At 40.0% G+C, this 17829-nt stretch overlaps 1 protein-coding gene across 1 annotated transcript in view; it reads left to right on the top strand.

Annotated features, from left to right (window-relative positions):
* SPTA1 (spectrin alpha, erythrocytic 1) overlaps nt 1–17829 on the top strand; it is a 98330-nt gene that overhangs the window by 19961 nt on the left and 60540 nt on the right. Inside the window, exons 15-24 of the mRNA XM_069062813.1 lie at nt 187–391; nt 3581–3762; nt 5614–5857; nt 7453–7575; nt 8972–9189; nt 12363–12455; nt 13963–13965; nt 14041–14175; nt 16432–16583; nt 17447–17633. Of these exons, the coding sequence (XP_068918914.1) occupies nt 187–391; nt 3581–3762; nt 5614–5857; nt 7453–7575; nt 8972–9189; nt 12363–12455; nt 13963–13965; nt 14041–14175; nt 16432–16583; nt 17447–17633 (1542 nt within the window). The remainder of the gene's footprint in view (nt 1–186; nt 392–3580; nt 3763–5613; nt 5858–7452; nt 7576–8971; nt 9190–12362; nt 12456–13962; nt 13966–14040; nt 14176–16431; nt 16584–17446; nt 17634–17829) is intronic.

The raw sequence follows: 17829 nt of genomic DNA, 5'->3' as shown, positions 1-17829 counted from the left end.
GTTCCCCATCCCTGAATGGACAAATAGGTAGTTAGGATGTTAAAAATAATCTTCCATTTCTTTGTCAATATGGTTAAGTTTTTCAAGAGAGATACCCTCCAACTTCTATATTCTCTCATTTGCCTCCAGAACCCTAACTTCCTCCTCTAACACTGCATTTAATTTCTATCTCCCTTTTTGCCCCAGGATGCACAGAATCTAAAGAGTCGAGTTCAAAAGCAGCAAGTGTTTGCAGAGGAGCTGACAGCTAATGAGATCCGCCTCAACAACCTGAAGAAAACTGGGCAGGAGATGATTGATGGCAACCACTATGCCTCTGACAATGTGGCTGCTCGCATTAGTGAGGTCACTGCCCTCTGGAAGGAGCTCCTGGAAACCACAGAGCAAAAAGGTCAGAAGAAGGACGTCTCAAGACAAGCTAACTTTGTTATTGAGCATTGTCCTGACTGGGGCCTTCATTACTGCAAATGTGAATATCCCTCTTATTACCTGATAAAGTCTAATCTAAAGAAGATCTCCCTTTCTCCTTTAGTTGTTCTTTCCAGTGGCTACAGTCAGCAAGTCCTTGTTATAGTTTGAATTTTCCAAGCCTTCTTAAGCTGACCAGGTCTTGTTGCTCAAAAGGACAGCACAGAAAACCTTATAAGTACTGTGATAATTCATTGTTAACTCTACCAGAGGAACCCTAAATAGTACTGTCTCCATGACAGGAAGACCAAGAGAATAATCCTTATTTCTGGGACCACATTTATTTTATATAGCCCACTTATATAAGGACATTACAAGATGACCAACCCCCATGCTATTAGGTCACTCTGTGGAGCAAAAATAATTCAGCTCTTATCTCTAGGATCTGAACTTTTAAGGAAGCATAGAATTCTGGCCTTAGAAAAAGGGAGATATAAGTTCAAATCCTGCTTCAGACGTTGAGTAGCTATGTGACTCTGGACAGATCACTTATTTTCTCTCAACCTTAGTTCCTTCATTTCTAAAATGGGGATAATAATCACACTTTTATCATAGGGTTGTTGTGATGATCAAATGAGATAATATATTGAAGTGTTTTGCAAAATTTAAAGCTCAATGTAAATGTTGACCATTATTATTAAATATAAGTATCTTTTTTTCTTTTTGCTTAAACATTTCCACTGAAGAATCTTGTGGAAAAATATGCTTCCCCTCCTCAACTCTTCTTCCACCACCCTGGAATAATAATGGAGTATTACAAACCTAGGGGGAAAAAAGCCCTGGCCAAGGGCTGGCATAAGTCCCACTACTATAAACTCTAGACATCTTTTCTGTCTAATATGCATCCACCCTTCTGCTATACCAGCCCATTTTCTCTTGTTTGTGCCTCTCTGGAGGTTTCCTATTCTTGAAGATACTATCTGGCTCTCCATGTTTTCTCTTAACTTTTCTTCTGGTTTAAATGATCAATAAATCAATCCAAAAAAATTTAGTGCTGGCTGAGAGCCTAATATGCTAATATCTACATTTTCATGATAAGGTATGTACTTCTTCTGTTCCTTAGACTGGGCAAATTTCCATAATGGTAAGTGATTAACTGGACTTTTAAAAATTGGCATTATCCCAAGTGATGTCACACAAGGTAAGGTTAGGGGTAGGACTTGAAGGTCGATTGTTGCTGCTTCCCTCCTGCAACTTAGGCAAGGACAGTCCTCCAAGAAAATATATCAATATCCATTGAGGATAGTCTCACACTGTCATCTACTTTCCTTCACAGGTCCCATTTCATTCACTCAGTTGGCCAATTGTTGACAATCAAGAACATTTAATAAATGTTTGTTTTTTTCTTCTAGCAGTCAATCTATCTCCTATTCTGAGTGCCTCCTAGTTATGGGCAGACACTGATTTTGGACATTGGAGGAAATCAGGATGGGGAAGGAGATGAAGTATTTGTCCTTGGGGCATTCCTAGGGGCAGAAAAAATATATCCATAGGACAAAGATGGCAGGGAATAGGAATAGGGGAAGGGCATCATTTTGGTCAGGATGTCTCAGTCAAGTTTGAATGAACCAAGTCTTTGTGTAACTATCGTTGGTATGTTTCTCTCGTGTTATCAATGCCTAGGTCTCCATGCTAACTATTCCTGCAACTCTAGAAAGAAACAACTAATGTCACATCTACTATGTTGCTTCCTCAAGGTCACACAGATGCAAGCATGCCATGACCTCTGGGTATCTGTCCTATCAGAAAGAACTCTCCAGAGCACTACAGAAATATTCACATGTTGTTAGGAAATCAGAATTTCTTCAAAAGCCAAAATCTGAATGGCATAGTCAGTCAGTCAGCCAATAAACATTTATTAAACACTAATTATGTGCCAGGCACTGTGCTAAACACTGAGGACTCAAAAAAAGGAAAATGATATTCCATGCTCCCAGGGAGCTCACAATGGGAGTACATGACAGAGATGTTCAAATAAACACTATCTTGTTTCAGAGTAGTAGTGGGCTAGCTTCAAAATCACCCACAACCTCCTAAAATTGACTGCTCCATAAAATAACCCTCTAGCCATCATTACTTCCACAGAACAGGATGATCTTACCGGCTGTCATGGTTAATATATTTGTATGTTATTTCCTATGCTGACCTGGATAGCTATCACCATTCTCTGTTGTCTTGACTCCTAACAATTGAGAAAGACACAGAAGAGTGAGTTCAATAGCTGAAGCTAGTCTGGTTGCAATAGGTGACATAATTGTTGTTAAGGATGTATCTAGAGGAGAGATCTGTGTCCACAGGATCTTGTCATGGAATTTAGACGTGGTAGGGACCTTAGAGGTCACTTGGTCTAACCCCCTTCTTTTACAGGTTAGAAACCTGAGAGAAGAATCCCTGGAAGTCAGTGGTGTGAGACACTTTAGAAGGTAGGGTGAGACAAGTGCAAAAGAGGAGAAGCCTTTCCAGGTTGAGGAATTATCATGATCAATGTTAAAACTAGGAGATCTAAAGAATATCAGCCAAAGACAAAACAGAAAGAAAAATGTGAATGCTGCAGGTCCTGATATGAAGCCAGGGTGTGAGTAGATTTAACAGGCATTTGATGATATTGTAGTCTTTAGGAGGAGACTGAGGACACTCAATAACCAGGCTTATAATCCTGGCAGTGAAGCCAGTACTATTAGCTACAAATCCTGCAGGACATAAATGGACTTTAACTAACTGCTGTTATCAGAACCCTCTCCAACTTGCCTGTGTCTCTTAGGCATTGAGGGAATGGGGTTCAAGCTTGGTATTATGAAGATCCACCATGGAAGGAAGTAAATGAGCATTTATTGAGTACCTACTTTTTGCTAGTGATTGTGTGAAGCACCATACAAACATTATCTTATTTGACCCTCACAACAACTCTGGGAGGTGGATGCTATCATGATACCCATTTTATCATTGAGAAAACTGAGGCAGAAGTTAAGTGACTTGCCCAGGGTCACATATTAGTGAGTATCTAAGGTGGGATTTGAATTCAGGTCTTCCTGACTCCAGACCCAGCAATCTATCCTTTCTGCTACAGTAAGGTAAGTCTTTTCCTGGGCCTGAGCCTCATGTCTTCCCACAGGAGCTCAGCTGCTTGAAGCCAACAAGCAGCTACAGTTTGAACAGAATGTGGAAGACTTGGCACGCTGGCTGGAGGAAGTGGATGGTCAGGTTGCCTCTGAGGATTATGGGAAAGGTCTGGCTGATGTCCAAAATCTCCTTAGGAAACATGGAGTCTTAGAGACCAATGTGGATACTCATAAGGTACCTAAGTTCTTCAGCTCTTGGCGTCTATTGAGGGTAGAGGTTATGGTCCATTAGACTACGAGCTTGGTGAGGGAAAGGACTGCCTTTTGGCTCTTTTTGTATCTCTAGCACTAACCACAGTGCCAGATGCAGGTAAGTCTGAGTAGGTTTCCTGTACATGCAGAAAGGAAGGAAATTTCTGGATGAAGGAAGGAAACTGTTTTGAGTGGTGGGAGTGGGGAGGCAGTGAAGGAAGCAATCAAGAACCTATAACTAGCCCAGATGAAGACTCTGAGAGGGAAAGATTGAAACTAGGTGCAGAATTTCCTGACCGGTGAGTAGAGTACAAGCTAAAGTATTCCATTTTAAAACAATCAGACTAGAAGGCATTTGGGGGAGAACCTTTAAAACAGGTATTGGGGAATACACATTTATTTATTAAAAGCAATCGTGATGGAGGATTATATATTACAAAATTTGTAATTTGCTTCCAATACTCTCTCATTTGAGTCTCACAGCAATCCTATGAAGAAGACACTGAAGGTGTTCTTCATATTTTATAAATGAGGAGACTGAGGTTCAAAGAGGTTACAGTTAGTGTCATAAGGAGGATTTGACTCCAAGTTTTCCTGCCTCCAAGTTGAGTACCCTGTGAAGGACATCATGTTGCCTCATTAAATAATTAATTGGGAGTCACTATTAAACTCTGAGCAGAGAGGAGGGTTGAAATCAACATATCAGCAGTGCCTCGCCCTCAAGAGAGGGATAGATGGGAGAGCAGGTTGAACTATGCAGCTATCTAAGGAGTTTGGATATATCCTTTAATTGCTCATGTTTAATACCCTCTAGGCAACTTGCTAAGACTATAGTGGTGGAGAAAGTTCAGTTGTTGTTCAGTTGTTTTTCAGTCCTGTTGGACTCTTTGTGACCCCATTTGGGGTTTTCTTGGCAAAGATACTGCAGTGATTTGCCATTTTCTTCTCCAGTTCATCTGACTTGCTGTTGCTAGAGGGAGTTCCTTCACCTTTGAGTTCCCCATCCCGATAAAATCTAGGGTAGTGGTGTCAAACCCAAATAGAAATGGATCTTTGGTGCATATTGGCTTAGCAAACCACAAATTAAATTATTTTTGTTGTATAGTATTTTATTTGTTTTGTTAAACATTTCTCAATTACATTTTAACCTGGTTGGGGCAGCACAGCAGAGTTTGGGGGATTGCTTGCTGCTAGGGATAAGTGACACAAAGCATTTTAGAGTTTAGAAGGTTTAAATTTTTTGAAAAGGAATGTTTAAACTCTTCATTATCTCCTTTGTTTCTCAGGATTGAGGTAGATAAAATTATAAGTGGAGGGGGGTTATTATGTGCATTTTATAGATGAGAAGATGGATTCAAAAAGTTTAAGCATAATCATGTAACTATGTATACTAATAAGTTTCAGGGATTGCATTTGAACCCAAGTGTCTCCTGACACCAAGTTCATCTTTCTACTGCATCATGAAATCTTTATTTTTATTCCCATGTGCCCATACCCTGTGGATTTCATTTTCCCTTTGGTTTTGTGTTTAGAAGGCCACTAGAATTAATTAGATTTCTAATTCTTACCAACTTAGCTTTTGAGCAAGCCAGTTTACATTAGTTTCCTCCTTTGTAAAATTCCCAGGTTGGAGTGGATGATTTCTAGGTCTCTTTTCACCATAGCTTTCTATAAATTTATAAATTTGGGGTAGAACAGAGAGAAAAGCCTCAGTAGGATTCCTTAGAACTGACAAAAACACTACCTTGCTTAACATATAAGTGCTGATCCTCCCTTGGGTTCATCTCCTTTGACTGTGGAGAAGAAATAACTGAATATTCTTTTTCACTATTAGGACCAAGTAGACACAATCACAGACCTGGCTGCCTATTTTGAGGAGGTACAACATCCTGATGCTGGAGAAATGAAATTAAGGCAGGAGTCTCTGGTGTCACGTTATGAGGCCCTGAAGGAACCACTGGCCAAAAGAAAGAGGAAGCTCATTGACCTTTTACTACTGCAACAAATCTGCCGGGATACAGAGGATGAGGAGGCTTGGATCCAAGAGACAGAGCCTTCTGCAGCCTCCACGTACCTTGGTTAGTGCACACTGAGCTGAAGACTCCCAGAAATACTTCACTAAAAGAGGAAGCTAATGGTATCTTTGTCATTCATTAGCCATGAGGTGGTCATTTGGGAGTAGGGGAAAAGGCTAGAAGGAAGGGCTTCTCAGGTTGGAAAATGTCACATGTAAAGCAATGGAAGAAGATATGAACAGATTCTACATGGGAAGTGGCAAAGGACCTCTTAGTCCTATCCATCAACTTTATGGAAATTTGCTTATTCCTCTTGGGGAGGGTTGTCCAGTATGAATGAGAAATATCTCCAGGGTTTGGCAGCTTTCACAAACCTGGTCAAATTATTGGGTTGTCAGAACACTGGGAGGAATTTATATGGTCTCAGGATACTGCTTTTCCCTCTTCCTTTTCTTTAGTGACTATGGACAAGAGTGTTAATCAGAACTAGAGTTAAAGCCCTGTTTTGGGGAATGCCCTGTAGACTACATAATTTGTAGGTAATTGAGTGGGATATAGAGTGTGGGAGATGCAGAGAATGGATAAGTCAGGGTCTGTTTTGGGGGGGGAACTCTGTGTAAGGGGGCAGAAGGTATATATATATATATACACACATATATATCTTACTATTTTATATATGTGTGTATTTATATATACACACATATATATGTATTCATGTACATATGTATGTGTGTATCTAGACACACATGTGTTTGTGTCCATGCATATGTGTATGCATATGTATATATACATGTGCATATATACATATATGTGTGTGTGAGAGACAGACAGACTTAAGTGACAATCATTAGTGAAGAGGAGAGGTAGGTAACAGTGTAGTAAGTACAGATGTTAAAGTAAGGAGACTATTTTGACTCTCAGATCTCTTGTTTACAAGTTGTATGTCTCTATATAAGTCATTTTAGGTGTTTAGACCTCAGTTCCCTAATATGTTAAACGTGGATGTATACCCATTAGTAATAAATATCATGGAGTAAAATGTGGGTTTAAGTTCCAAGACAGTGAAGGATAAAATGACTAGAACTATGTAGGATTATTTCTGGAGAGAAAACGTCTTTAAGTGTTGCAGGTTAATAGGGTTTGTATGGAGAAAAAAAGACAGGAAATCCTGGATAAGAGGAGCAGCATAAGGTTGGAGACAAGCAAGGGTAAAGCCTGGTTAGGAGTAAACCTGATCATTTGACTTTGTTGGATCAGAAAGTCTAAACCAAGAGGGTCACAAGAAATGAGGGACATACGGAGAGGACTAAGAAGGAGTCAGTGTAAGCACTTTGAGAAATTATCATCTTTTCCTCAGGCTGATAGAGAAGATGGGGTAGAAATGCCCCCTTCCCTTTTATGAAGTAATGTAAGTCTCGGAGGAGTAAGAGGAAAGAGACTAAGTGAAGTTGGATGATGTCCATCCAGATGGATGGGTCACTTCCCAGGAGACTTCTCCACCAAGCAGAGGTTTTTGAGGATGAATTTTCAGTCCCAGGAATTACAGAGTGAAGGGGGTTCTAGATCAAGTCCAAATGATCTTCTTTCTTTCCCCCGCTAGATGTAAGGACTTGAAGATTTGTGAACTGGGAGTCTTAAGAACCATTTTCTCTTTTTAGGAAAGGACCTAATTGCTTCTCAGAACCTATTGAATAGGCATCAAGTCATCCTGGCTGACATTGCCAGTCATGAACCACGAATTCGCATAATCACAGAAAAAGGAAACAAAATGGTGGATGAAGGTATGGTGATGGAGGCTAAATGCATCCTTGTGGTCCCATGGCCCTCTGAGCTAACTTTGTACATCAGTCAGGAGGAACCTTGGAAGTTATTGTGTTAATTTCTTGTCTTAATATCTACCACTAGGTGGTACAGTAGATAGAGCTCTGGACCTTAAGTCAAAAAGACCTGAGTCAAATCCAACCTCAGACCCTTACCAGCTGTATGACTCTGGGCAAGTCATTTAAGCTCTGTCTGCCTCAGTTTCCTCAACTGTAAAATGAGGATCATAATAGCAACCACCTCCCCAAGTTGCAGTGAAGATAAAGTGAGATAAAATGCATAAAGCTCTTAGTACAATGCCTCTGCATAGCAGGTATTTAAAAATGCTCATCGCCTTCTTTGCACCCTCCGATTAAAAAACCTTTTCTACTGTATCTGCAACACGGGATCATCCAACCTCTACTTAACTACCTCTCTCAGTGGCGAGCTCATTCTGTTATAGTACAACACCAATTATTTATAAGATGTTTTTTCTCCCTTTCATTAGCTTAAGTTGATCTCATTATCTTCTACTTATGCAAAAGTTTACACAAATACATAGAAGTGATCTCAGAGGCCATTTAGATTTACCCAGAGCCTCACCTCTTTATAAGTTCTGTCCTTTAGAGTAATCTATATTATATATGTTATATAAATATAATGTATATAAAAATATATTATATAAATATAATATATATAAAATATATTATATAAATATAATATATGACATATATTATATATCAATATAATACACGTCATCTGACTTATATGCTTTCATATATTTGAAGCCAGTTATTACATCTCCCTCCTGTTTTCTAGATGAAACATATCTTTTACATTTAAGTTTCTCAAGATATAGATTTTAGATTTGTTAGCTATCCTGTTCATCCTACCCTGAACTTCCTCTAATTTATCAGTGTTCCCCTTAAAATTCATGGCCCAGAATTGAATACGATATTTCATATGTGGTCTGACTAATGCACATTATGGCAGTTATTCCTATCCATAACTGAGTCAGTAGGCCATTCCTGTTCACTTGCCAATTTCCAAGAGATCAGGCTCTCCCAAAGACTTTTGAGAAGATGCCTAGTCTTTCCACTCTGGCAAGATGGCTTATGATGATTCCTAGAGTTATCCCATTCCTCATACTTTAGGGCCACTCTAGAATCTATGAGGTTCACTCATGCCTAGCTATCCTCGAACCTTATGGCAAGTGCACCAGCTCCATCTAAAACTCCAGTGACCACTTGTGCCCCATGGTGATTACACAACAAATGATCTCTTTACAGTTCTTTTATGCACTCTTGAACATACTTTAGGACTATCTGTATAGTGGGGAAGGGAGTCATTTAACATTCCCTATACCCTGCTCTACAGGACACTTTGCGGCAGATGATGTAGCCTCTAGGGTCAAGAGTCTGAATGAGAACATGGAGTCCCTTCAGGCCAGGGCTGCCCAGAGACAGCGTGATCTGGAGGACAATGTACAGCTCCAACAGTACTTTGCAGATCTACATGAAGCAGAGGCCTGGATCCGTGAGAAGGAGCCCATTGTGGACAGCACAAACTATGGGGCTGATGAGGAAGCTTCTGGGGTACGTTGTAACAGAAGATCAGGGAACCCCAGCAAGATGGGACCAATCTCCTTGTGTGGGTCATTCAGTGCTTAAGTGCCTTAAGGAATCCATTGCATAGGTAGTGTAAAGAACAAAGATGGGGGGTATAACATTCATGTATTAGTTCTGTTACTTCTACCCATGAGACCTTTGGCAACTCACTTGCCTTCTCTAGGCAGGGATATGCTGGTAACTGTTTTATAGCTGACTCTCTAGGAAAATATAATCTATGCAGGTACATTTTGAGATTTAATCTTAGTTATTGACATTTTCTCCATCATTTAAGCCAAGACAATCAATGAAACTATAATTTGAAACCTTATTTATAGCATTTGCTGATTTCCAAGGTGCAAATGCTCATGCTGAAAATTTACCAATAGATTCTATGAGTTGGTTCTGACTCTAGCACCTAACCACCCCCACCCCCACCTCCCTGTCTCTAGGCCTCAATCTTCTTCTCTGAAAAATCAAGGGCTTAGACTAGGTGATTCCTAAGATTCCTTCAAGTTATTCAATGATACTTTGGAGATCCTGGAAGAATCTAGTTAGGTCTTACATATTTGGGAATGCCTTGGAATCAATAGGATCTTGTGGTGGGCCACTAAAATTAATGTACTCTCCCAAAGGGTCCTTACTTTTGTTCAAAGGCTAGTGAAATAATTTAGTCAGGAGAATGTCAGACTGAAGATACAAAAGGCCCTGAATTTCAGGAAGATTTTTTGTGTGTTTAATTTTTGTTTGAAAGCAGCCTGGTATTAGTGGTTAGGGTGTGAGGAAGAAATGGGTTACAAATCCTGCCTTAGATTATTATTAGCTTCATGATGCTGGGCAAATCACATGTTGTGCTTGACTCTATTTCCTCATCTGTAAATTGAGGGGATTGGACTTAGTGACCTATGAGATCCCTTCTAGTTCCACACCTATGATGCCATAAGTAAAATTCCTTAGTGCCTTTTTGAGCTGGGGGCTGCTAAAGTGACCCAGTGGATAGACTACCAGTTCTGGGGATAAGAGAATCCAGCCTCAGACACAACTAGTTGTGTGACCCTGGGCAAATTGCTTAATCCTGATTGCCTACCAAAAAAAAGAAAAGATAAGAAAATGAATGTTGAGAGAAACTAAGTGTTCATATGACGAGAAAAGAGCAGCGTCAGAACTGGAACCTAGGTCCTCTGATTCCAAATCTAGCGTTATTTCCATTGTATCATACCATCTCATCATGAATTTGAACTGTGCTTTCTTAAAACCTTATAAGACTTACATAAGCTTTAAATATTTAAATATATATAGAACAGCTAGGTGGCACAGTAGATAGAACACTGGACCTGGAATCAGGAAGACTCATCTTCCTGAGTTCACATCTGGTCTCAGACACTTACTAGCTGTGTGACCCTGGGCAAGGCACTTAATCATGTTTGCCTCAGTTTCCTCAACTGTAAAATGAGCTGGAGAAAGAAATGGCAAACCACTCCAGTACCTTTGCCAACAAACCCAAAATGGGGTTACAGAGACTTGGACACCACTGAAACAAGTGAACAACAACAAAAAAGTAAGATATTTAAATATACGCTATATATAAGCAAAGCTATACTAGTTTTAAATAAAAAGCTTTAATGTTTTTGGAGTACTTTACACATGTTATTTCATTTGATCCTTACACTAGATCTGTGAGGTTGGTTCTATTGTTGTTGTTCATTCATATTTGACTTATGAGGTCCATGGGGTTTTCTTAGCAAAGACACTGGAGTGGTTTGCCATTTCCTTCTCCAGTGTCAAGAGAGTGACTTGCCCAGGGTCACACAGCTAGGAAGAGTCTGAAGTCAAATTTGAACTCAGGTCTTCCTGACTACAGGACCAATGCATCACCTAACTGCCCTCAGGTGCTATTTTTATCTCCTTTTGTAGATGATGAAACTAAGGCTAAGAGAAGGAAATGATTTATCCATCACTAGTAAGGGTATGAGGGACAATTTGAACTTAGGTCATCTTACGTCCAGGACTCTCTCACATACACCAGTTATCTCTGCTTGTGGGAAGTATGTGTGCTCCTATCTTAGGATCATGGATGCAGCTATGGAAGAGTTCCTAACAATCATCAAATCCAACCATTTTTTTGTAGTTGGAGAAAATGGAGGCCAAGAGATGTTAATGACTTGACCAAGGTCACTTAGGCAGTTAGTGACAGAGCCATAATTCCAAACCAGGTCCTCTGACTCCAAATGTTGTTCTCTTCCCACAATATGAACAGCTCCTCAAGTTCAGAGCTAAGCAAGGACTTCTCAAATCCTTGGCATTTAGGGATGATTTTGATAATGGCCTGTTTCTCTCCTCAGCAGTAGTGGAGAGACAGGGTTAGGGATACAGCACCTGCATCTGCTCCACAGTGTCTTCCCAGCAAATACACAAAAGTCCCCTGTAAGCTACTAAAGAATAGCCTCAACTATTGCATCAGCCAATTCCAGCCCACATTTGCATTCCATGCATCCACAAGGGGCCTAAACTTTGGAAAGATTTAGACATGCCCCAACTTCCATTAGCAGGACTTAGTTATGGAATCAGTGCTAGCCAGGCCCTCACCTTCCTTGTCTGCTTCTCCTCACATCGCTGCAGGAAGTATGACCCCTAGGGTCACTATTAACCCACAAAGCTTCTTTGTTATGAATTCCCAACCAGATTTGAGGCCCCTCCTATGTTTCTACAGAGACAGTAAGCAAAGTCAGATCTCAGATGAGTCCATTGCTTCACCAGGGCTAGGTAGACACCGAGTCATGGGATTGTGAATTAGGACTGGCAGAGACCTCAGAAAATTCCAAGTCTCATTCAAGGATCAGTTCATTCACCACCACCTCTAGAAAGGCTTGTCTGTTTCCTTTTAGTTAGTTCAAAAGGTTATTATACTTTTTTCGTGCCATAGATCCCTCTGGAAATCTGATGAAGTCTAGGAACTCTTTTTCAGACTAATATTTTTGAAATAAAATATGGGCTTGGAAAGGAAACCCTATATTGAAATACTTTTACCAAAATGTTTAAAAAAAAAACAATCCAGCCCTCCCTCCTTCCCTTTATCTTCAACTCTCTTCTGGCCCTTGAATGTCTTATTTTCCCCTCCAGCAACCCCTGGACTCCCTATGACAACTTTCCTTTGTTTCTAGGCTCTTCTGAAGAAGCATGAAGCCTTCCTGGTTGATCTAAATGCCTTTGGAACCAGCATGCAGGCTCTGAGGGAGCAGGCAGAGGCATGCCGGGTAAGTGGGGGATGATGGGGATTTGCTGCTCTACCAACAAGCAAAATGGATTCCATTGACTACTGGATCCTATTTCTCACTGGTACCAAGTGCCATTGTAATTCATCTACCGGGATGGAGGCCACAGGGAAAGAATGTCCTCTGTCTTCAAGAATTCAAAGAGCTGCCATATGGAAGAGGAATTATATTAGCTCTAGCGTTCTCAGCCCCAGAGGACAGAACAAGACAAGTGTATAGAGATTGCACAGGCAGATTTAGAGGCAATAGTTTAAGGACAACATTTCTTAAAATCAACTTTCCCCAAGTGGAATGAGCTTCCTCTGAAAATATTGAGGTTCTACATTGAGAAGCCTCCAAAGTGAAAGTTGGATATAACTTCTTGCCAGGGATATTGCAGATAAGATCTAGTTCAGATGTGGGTTGGACTAGTTGGTTTCTGAGTCTTTTTTTGAATTCTGAGCTTCTGCATTTCATTCAGTAGTTCCTGCTTTATTCGGGGGAAGGAAACAATACAGTCCCTGCCTTTGGGGAGCCAAGCCTAATGGGAGAGATGGGAACTCAAAGGAAATCGACATAAGAAACAGACTGAGAGACAAACAAGCCAAGATGAGTCAACCAGCACTGATTGAGCGATCATTGTGTGCCCATCTCTGCACTCTGGGCCATGAGTTTGCATAGAAATAAGTCTAAATGAATACCCTCTGGACCATAAAAAGATGCGTTGAGAAGATGCAATAATTGTATGATTGCTGAAATAGAGTGAGGCAGGGAAGTTTGGGAAAAGATTTGTCTTGAAGAGAATTTTTAAGAAGGGTAGGGACGTGGTTGTTCCAGAGGACAGTCTCTGTTCCCACTTGTATTCTCAATCCTTAAATGCCTGGTAAAAGCAGGAAATAGAAAAGTCTCTTGCCATGAGAAAAAAAAGATATTTGTATAAAATAAATAAAAGACATCTTTTACAATGCTTACCTTATCTTCTCAAGTTCTTTTTTCATCTTAGACCTGAACTATATCCTTCCTTCAGACAATCCATACTCCATTCTCCCTCTAACATGGGGGTTGGCAGAAAATTCCAAAAAGCCACAGTGATTGGGATCCTCCATTTTAAAAAGCTGTTTGGTGGTGACTTTTTGGAATTTTCTGCTGACCCCCATGTTAGTAATACCTAGCTAAAAGTTTAAATCCTTCTCTCCAAAAAGTCGAATCCTATTGTGCAGATAAATATGACTATTTTATCCATGTGTGACTAGATATCACTCCCACAGGGTCAAGAAGAAATAAATTTTTCAATAATCTCAGCTCTACATTGCTTTGCTATTGGTATGGAGAAGAGGGGATTGGATCTTGATGAGATAAACTGAGTGGAAATAAAAGAATTGCTCATAAAGTGGGCTAGGTCTGTGTAGTAGGGGCACATTAGAATATAAGGTCTTTTGGAGAAGTAATTGTTTCTTATTTGTATTTATATGCTGACTTTTTTATATCTAACACAGAGTTTTGCCGATAGCAGGTATTTAATAAATGTTTGTTGATTTGAAGCACTTCCATCTTTTGATAAACTTCTTTGGCTTTGGATCACATTTAGCAACAAGCTGTACCTGTGGAAGGGGCAGCTCAGGAAGAACGGGTCATAGCTTTATATGACTTCCAGGCCAGGAGCTCCAGAGAAGTCACCATGAAGAAAGATGACGTATTAACTCTCCTCAGCTCCATCAACAAGGTGACATGCTTAACCCTCATCTCTTCTAGTCTTAAACCCAAGAGACCCTCAGCCACCAGCTCATCTGGTGAATCATGTAGCCCCAATTGCTCTCCTCCTCTTTTCCAATCCCCTTACCATTTTGTCTTCTTCCATGTCTCTGTTTCCTCATGGTGCCATTTTTGATGGTAGGGAGTTACAGGCAGTCACTTAAAGGTTTTATGTTTTATTCCAATTCTTCATTTCTCTTAGCCCGATATCCTTTCAAGAAATGAGTCTGATGGCTCAATGATGCACAGACATCTATCTATCTTGTATTTTCTTTCAAGAGATTGTTAGTGTTATAATGGTTGGAGAGTTCTGTATTAAAACCAGGAAGACATGGATTTAGGTCCCATTACTGATAAGTATTGGTTGTATAATCCTAACCAGGTTACTTAATCTTTTAGTGTTTCAGGCCAGTGATTTCAAACTTAAAGAAAAATGGATTTCTGTGGTCCATATTTACTTAGAAAACCACAAATTAACATTATCTACCTTGCATTTTTATTTATTTTGCTAAACATTCCCCAATTATATTTCAATCTGGTTCATGCTTAGAGAGCCCTCTCAGACTATAAATTGTTTACCTGAATTAGCAGAAGGACATCACTTTTTCCCTCCTCCCCACCACACCTACATTGACAATTAAGTTAAATTACCAATGAAGTGCCTTGCCGGTCACTATTCCTGCTTATTCTTGAAGGGTTTTCACAACTGATCTTCATTCATCTTCACAAATCTCTGGGAGGGAAGCAAGAACAGAAGGGTCTAGGATTTACTAAGAAGACAGTGTGGTATTATAGGAAGAGCGCTGGAGTTAGAGCCAAGACACCTAGATTTAAATCCTGCCTTTCATACTTGCTGTGTGTCTCTTGATATCTTCCTTAACCTTTCTGAGCCTCAGTTCCTTCATCCATAAAATGGGGATAGTAAGACTTTTTCTCCCTACTGTGTGATTACTTTGAGGAAAGTATTTTGTGCTGTATAAATTTGAGCCATTGATCCATAGATGAATTTAAGTCATAAGTATAGGTCCCATGAACCTAGAAAGAGACCTAGTTTTAAAGTCAGAAGACCTAGGTTCTTGTTTGAACTCTATCATTAATCAATTAAGTGGCCTTAGACAGGTGACTTTCATTTTCTACCAAAGAAGATGAGTTAGGTAACCATACAAGCATCTTATGTGTATGAGAGCATACATTTTGCAACTTTCCTTAAGGAAACAGATTAATTAATCAACTAAAAGTTAAATTTCTGGACTTCAGGGTAGGACCATTCCAAGGAGCATTCACACAACTATAAAGACACAGTAGCCCATATTTTCTTAGGATATTGAGAAAAATGAAAAGCAGTTGGTTAATGACCTTTTCCTTTGCCTCGCATCCTAGTTACATCATCATCTCATAAGCTTTAGGTGTCAGGAAGTCTAGACCAATGCCCTCCCACATGGAATTTGACCTTTCTTCTATGAGCAGGTTTGCCCCATTTTGTGAGGGACTCTCTCTAGGCTCTGACAACAGATTTATCTTATTCTTATGAGGTTTAATCCAAGCTCAAGGTAGTTTCCAGATACCTAAGCTACATGTGAACTTTTAGAAATGGTGTTGACAAGCTAGACTGTATTTGAATAAGAATCACCAGGAGGATAAGTAGACATTAAACCATGTAATAAGAGGATTGGTTGAAGGAACTGAGACTATTGAACCCAGAGAAGGTAAAATTCAAGAGAAACACGATAGCTATCTTAAAGCACCTAAAGAGCTCCCATAAAAAAATGGCATTAGACTTGTCAACCTCAGAGGGAAGAACTAGGAACCATGTGTAAATGTTGCAGAATCAGATTGGCTCAATATAAAGAAAAAAAAAGCCTTTCTAGGAATTAGAGCTTTACAAAAGTGGAATAGGCTGCCTCCCGAGGTAGTGATTTTTCCTTTGTTGGAGATCCTTGAGTGGATGCTTGAAGACCACTTGTCAATACTGTGGACAAGATTACCACTCAAGTGGAAATGTAAACATTTCCTTTAAACTCAGAAATTTTATGATTCCATTGTATTCCTTCCAACTCCACTTTTGAAGTCTGAAAAATGAAAAAAAAAGTAGGCAAATGTTTAACTATATTCTGCTTACCCTGGCTAATAGATTCTGCCTATATCTGGAGATTGGGATCCTCTCCAGTTATGTCCCATTGAGCTACTTTTGTTAAGAGACATGTGTGGGATTTTGTTATCTTTCCAGGACTGGTGGAAGGTAGAAGCTGATGATCACCAGGGCTTTGTCCCAGCTGTATATGTCAGGAGATTGGCCCGGGATGAGCTCCCCAGGCCTGAGCGGCGGAGAAGAGAAGAGCCAAGTGACATTGCCCAGCGCCAGGAACAAATTGATAACCAGTAAGATTTGAGAAGTTGAGATAAAGCATCAGAAAGTGGGCAGAAATGACTCTATACCTATATCTAATGTGCGCATCCTAGTATGGTCTGGTTAAAGAGATAATATTCCATCCTGGGTCATATTTCTCACAATGAATTAAAACAAACAAAGAGACAAAGCCCCATTTACTGACTTACTTAGTATGTGCTAAACATTGTGTTAAGTGGGAAGCCTTGTTCTCAAGGGTGCTTCCAGGTGCCCCTGGAGGCTTTAGTGTACAATACAAGATAGAGTGGAAATCTACAGCAACTTAGTTTGGGATGGGGGGGGGGCGTCTTGTGAGTGTGTTTTGTGGGAGACCTAAGATAATGAAGAATCATGGGAGAGTAGCTAAATTGTAGGACTTTCTGATTCCTTGGAGCCCTAGATTCAAAACTTACCTCTTTTACTAGCTGTGTATCTTTGGGTTAATCATTTCATTTCTTGGAGTCTCAGATTCCTTCTTTATAAGATGATGATAATAACACCTATAATATATTCTCATACCTGTAGTGTTGGTAAGAAAAAATAGTGTTGATCTCAAATGAGATCGTTTATGTAATGTAGTTTGAAAGCTATATAAATATACATATATAAATGTCAGCAAAATATTTTAAGTACTTTTATCGTATTTGACTGTACACCACACTACTCATTTACTCCTCTCTGTTTTTTCTCCTATATCATTCCCTCTTTGCCTTCCTCTTTCCCTTTTCTCTCCTTTGGTTTCTTTTTCTCTCCTCTCTTCTCTTCCTTTCTCAACTCACCTTTTCCCTCTCTTTTTCTTTCATTCTTCTTACCTCTCTCACCATCCTTTTATTGTTTGTTTCTTCCCCTTCCCCAGGTACCATTCCCTCCTGGAGCGGGCAGAGGAACGTCGGCGCCGCCTCTTACAGAGATACAAGGAGTTCCTGTTAGCCTATGAGGCAGGAGACATGCTGGACTGGATCCAAGAGAAGAAGGCAGAGAACACTGGTGTTGAATTGGAAGATGTCCACGAGCTGCAGAAAAAGTTTGATGACTTCCAAACGGTGAGAAGAGACCAACCTTTACACCCTGCAGCCTTCTCCAGGTTTCCCATTTTCTCTTTCTGCCCCCCCCCCCATTTCTTCTCTTCAAAAAGAACCTCAATCCATTTTATAGGTATTGTGAACACCAAAAATAGATGGGATCATTCATTCAGATTTCCTTCTCTCTCTCTCTCTCTCTCTCTCTCTCTCTCTCTCA

This window comes from Petaurus breviceps, unplaced genomic scaffold, assembly GCF_028583685.1.
Source record: "Petaurus breviceps papuanus isolate PSGF00001 unplaced genomic scaffold, PetGlider_PUasm1.0 90510, whole genome shotgun sequence".
Lineage (NCBI taxonomy): Eukaryota > Metazoa > Chordata > Mammalia > Diprotodontia > Petauridae > Petaurus > Petaurus breviceps.
Note: the sequence above shows the minus strand (reverse complement) of the source record. Positions and strands in the feature narration are given on the sequence as shown.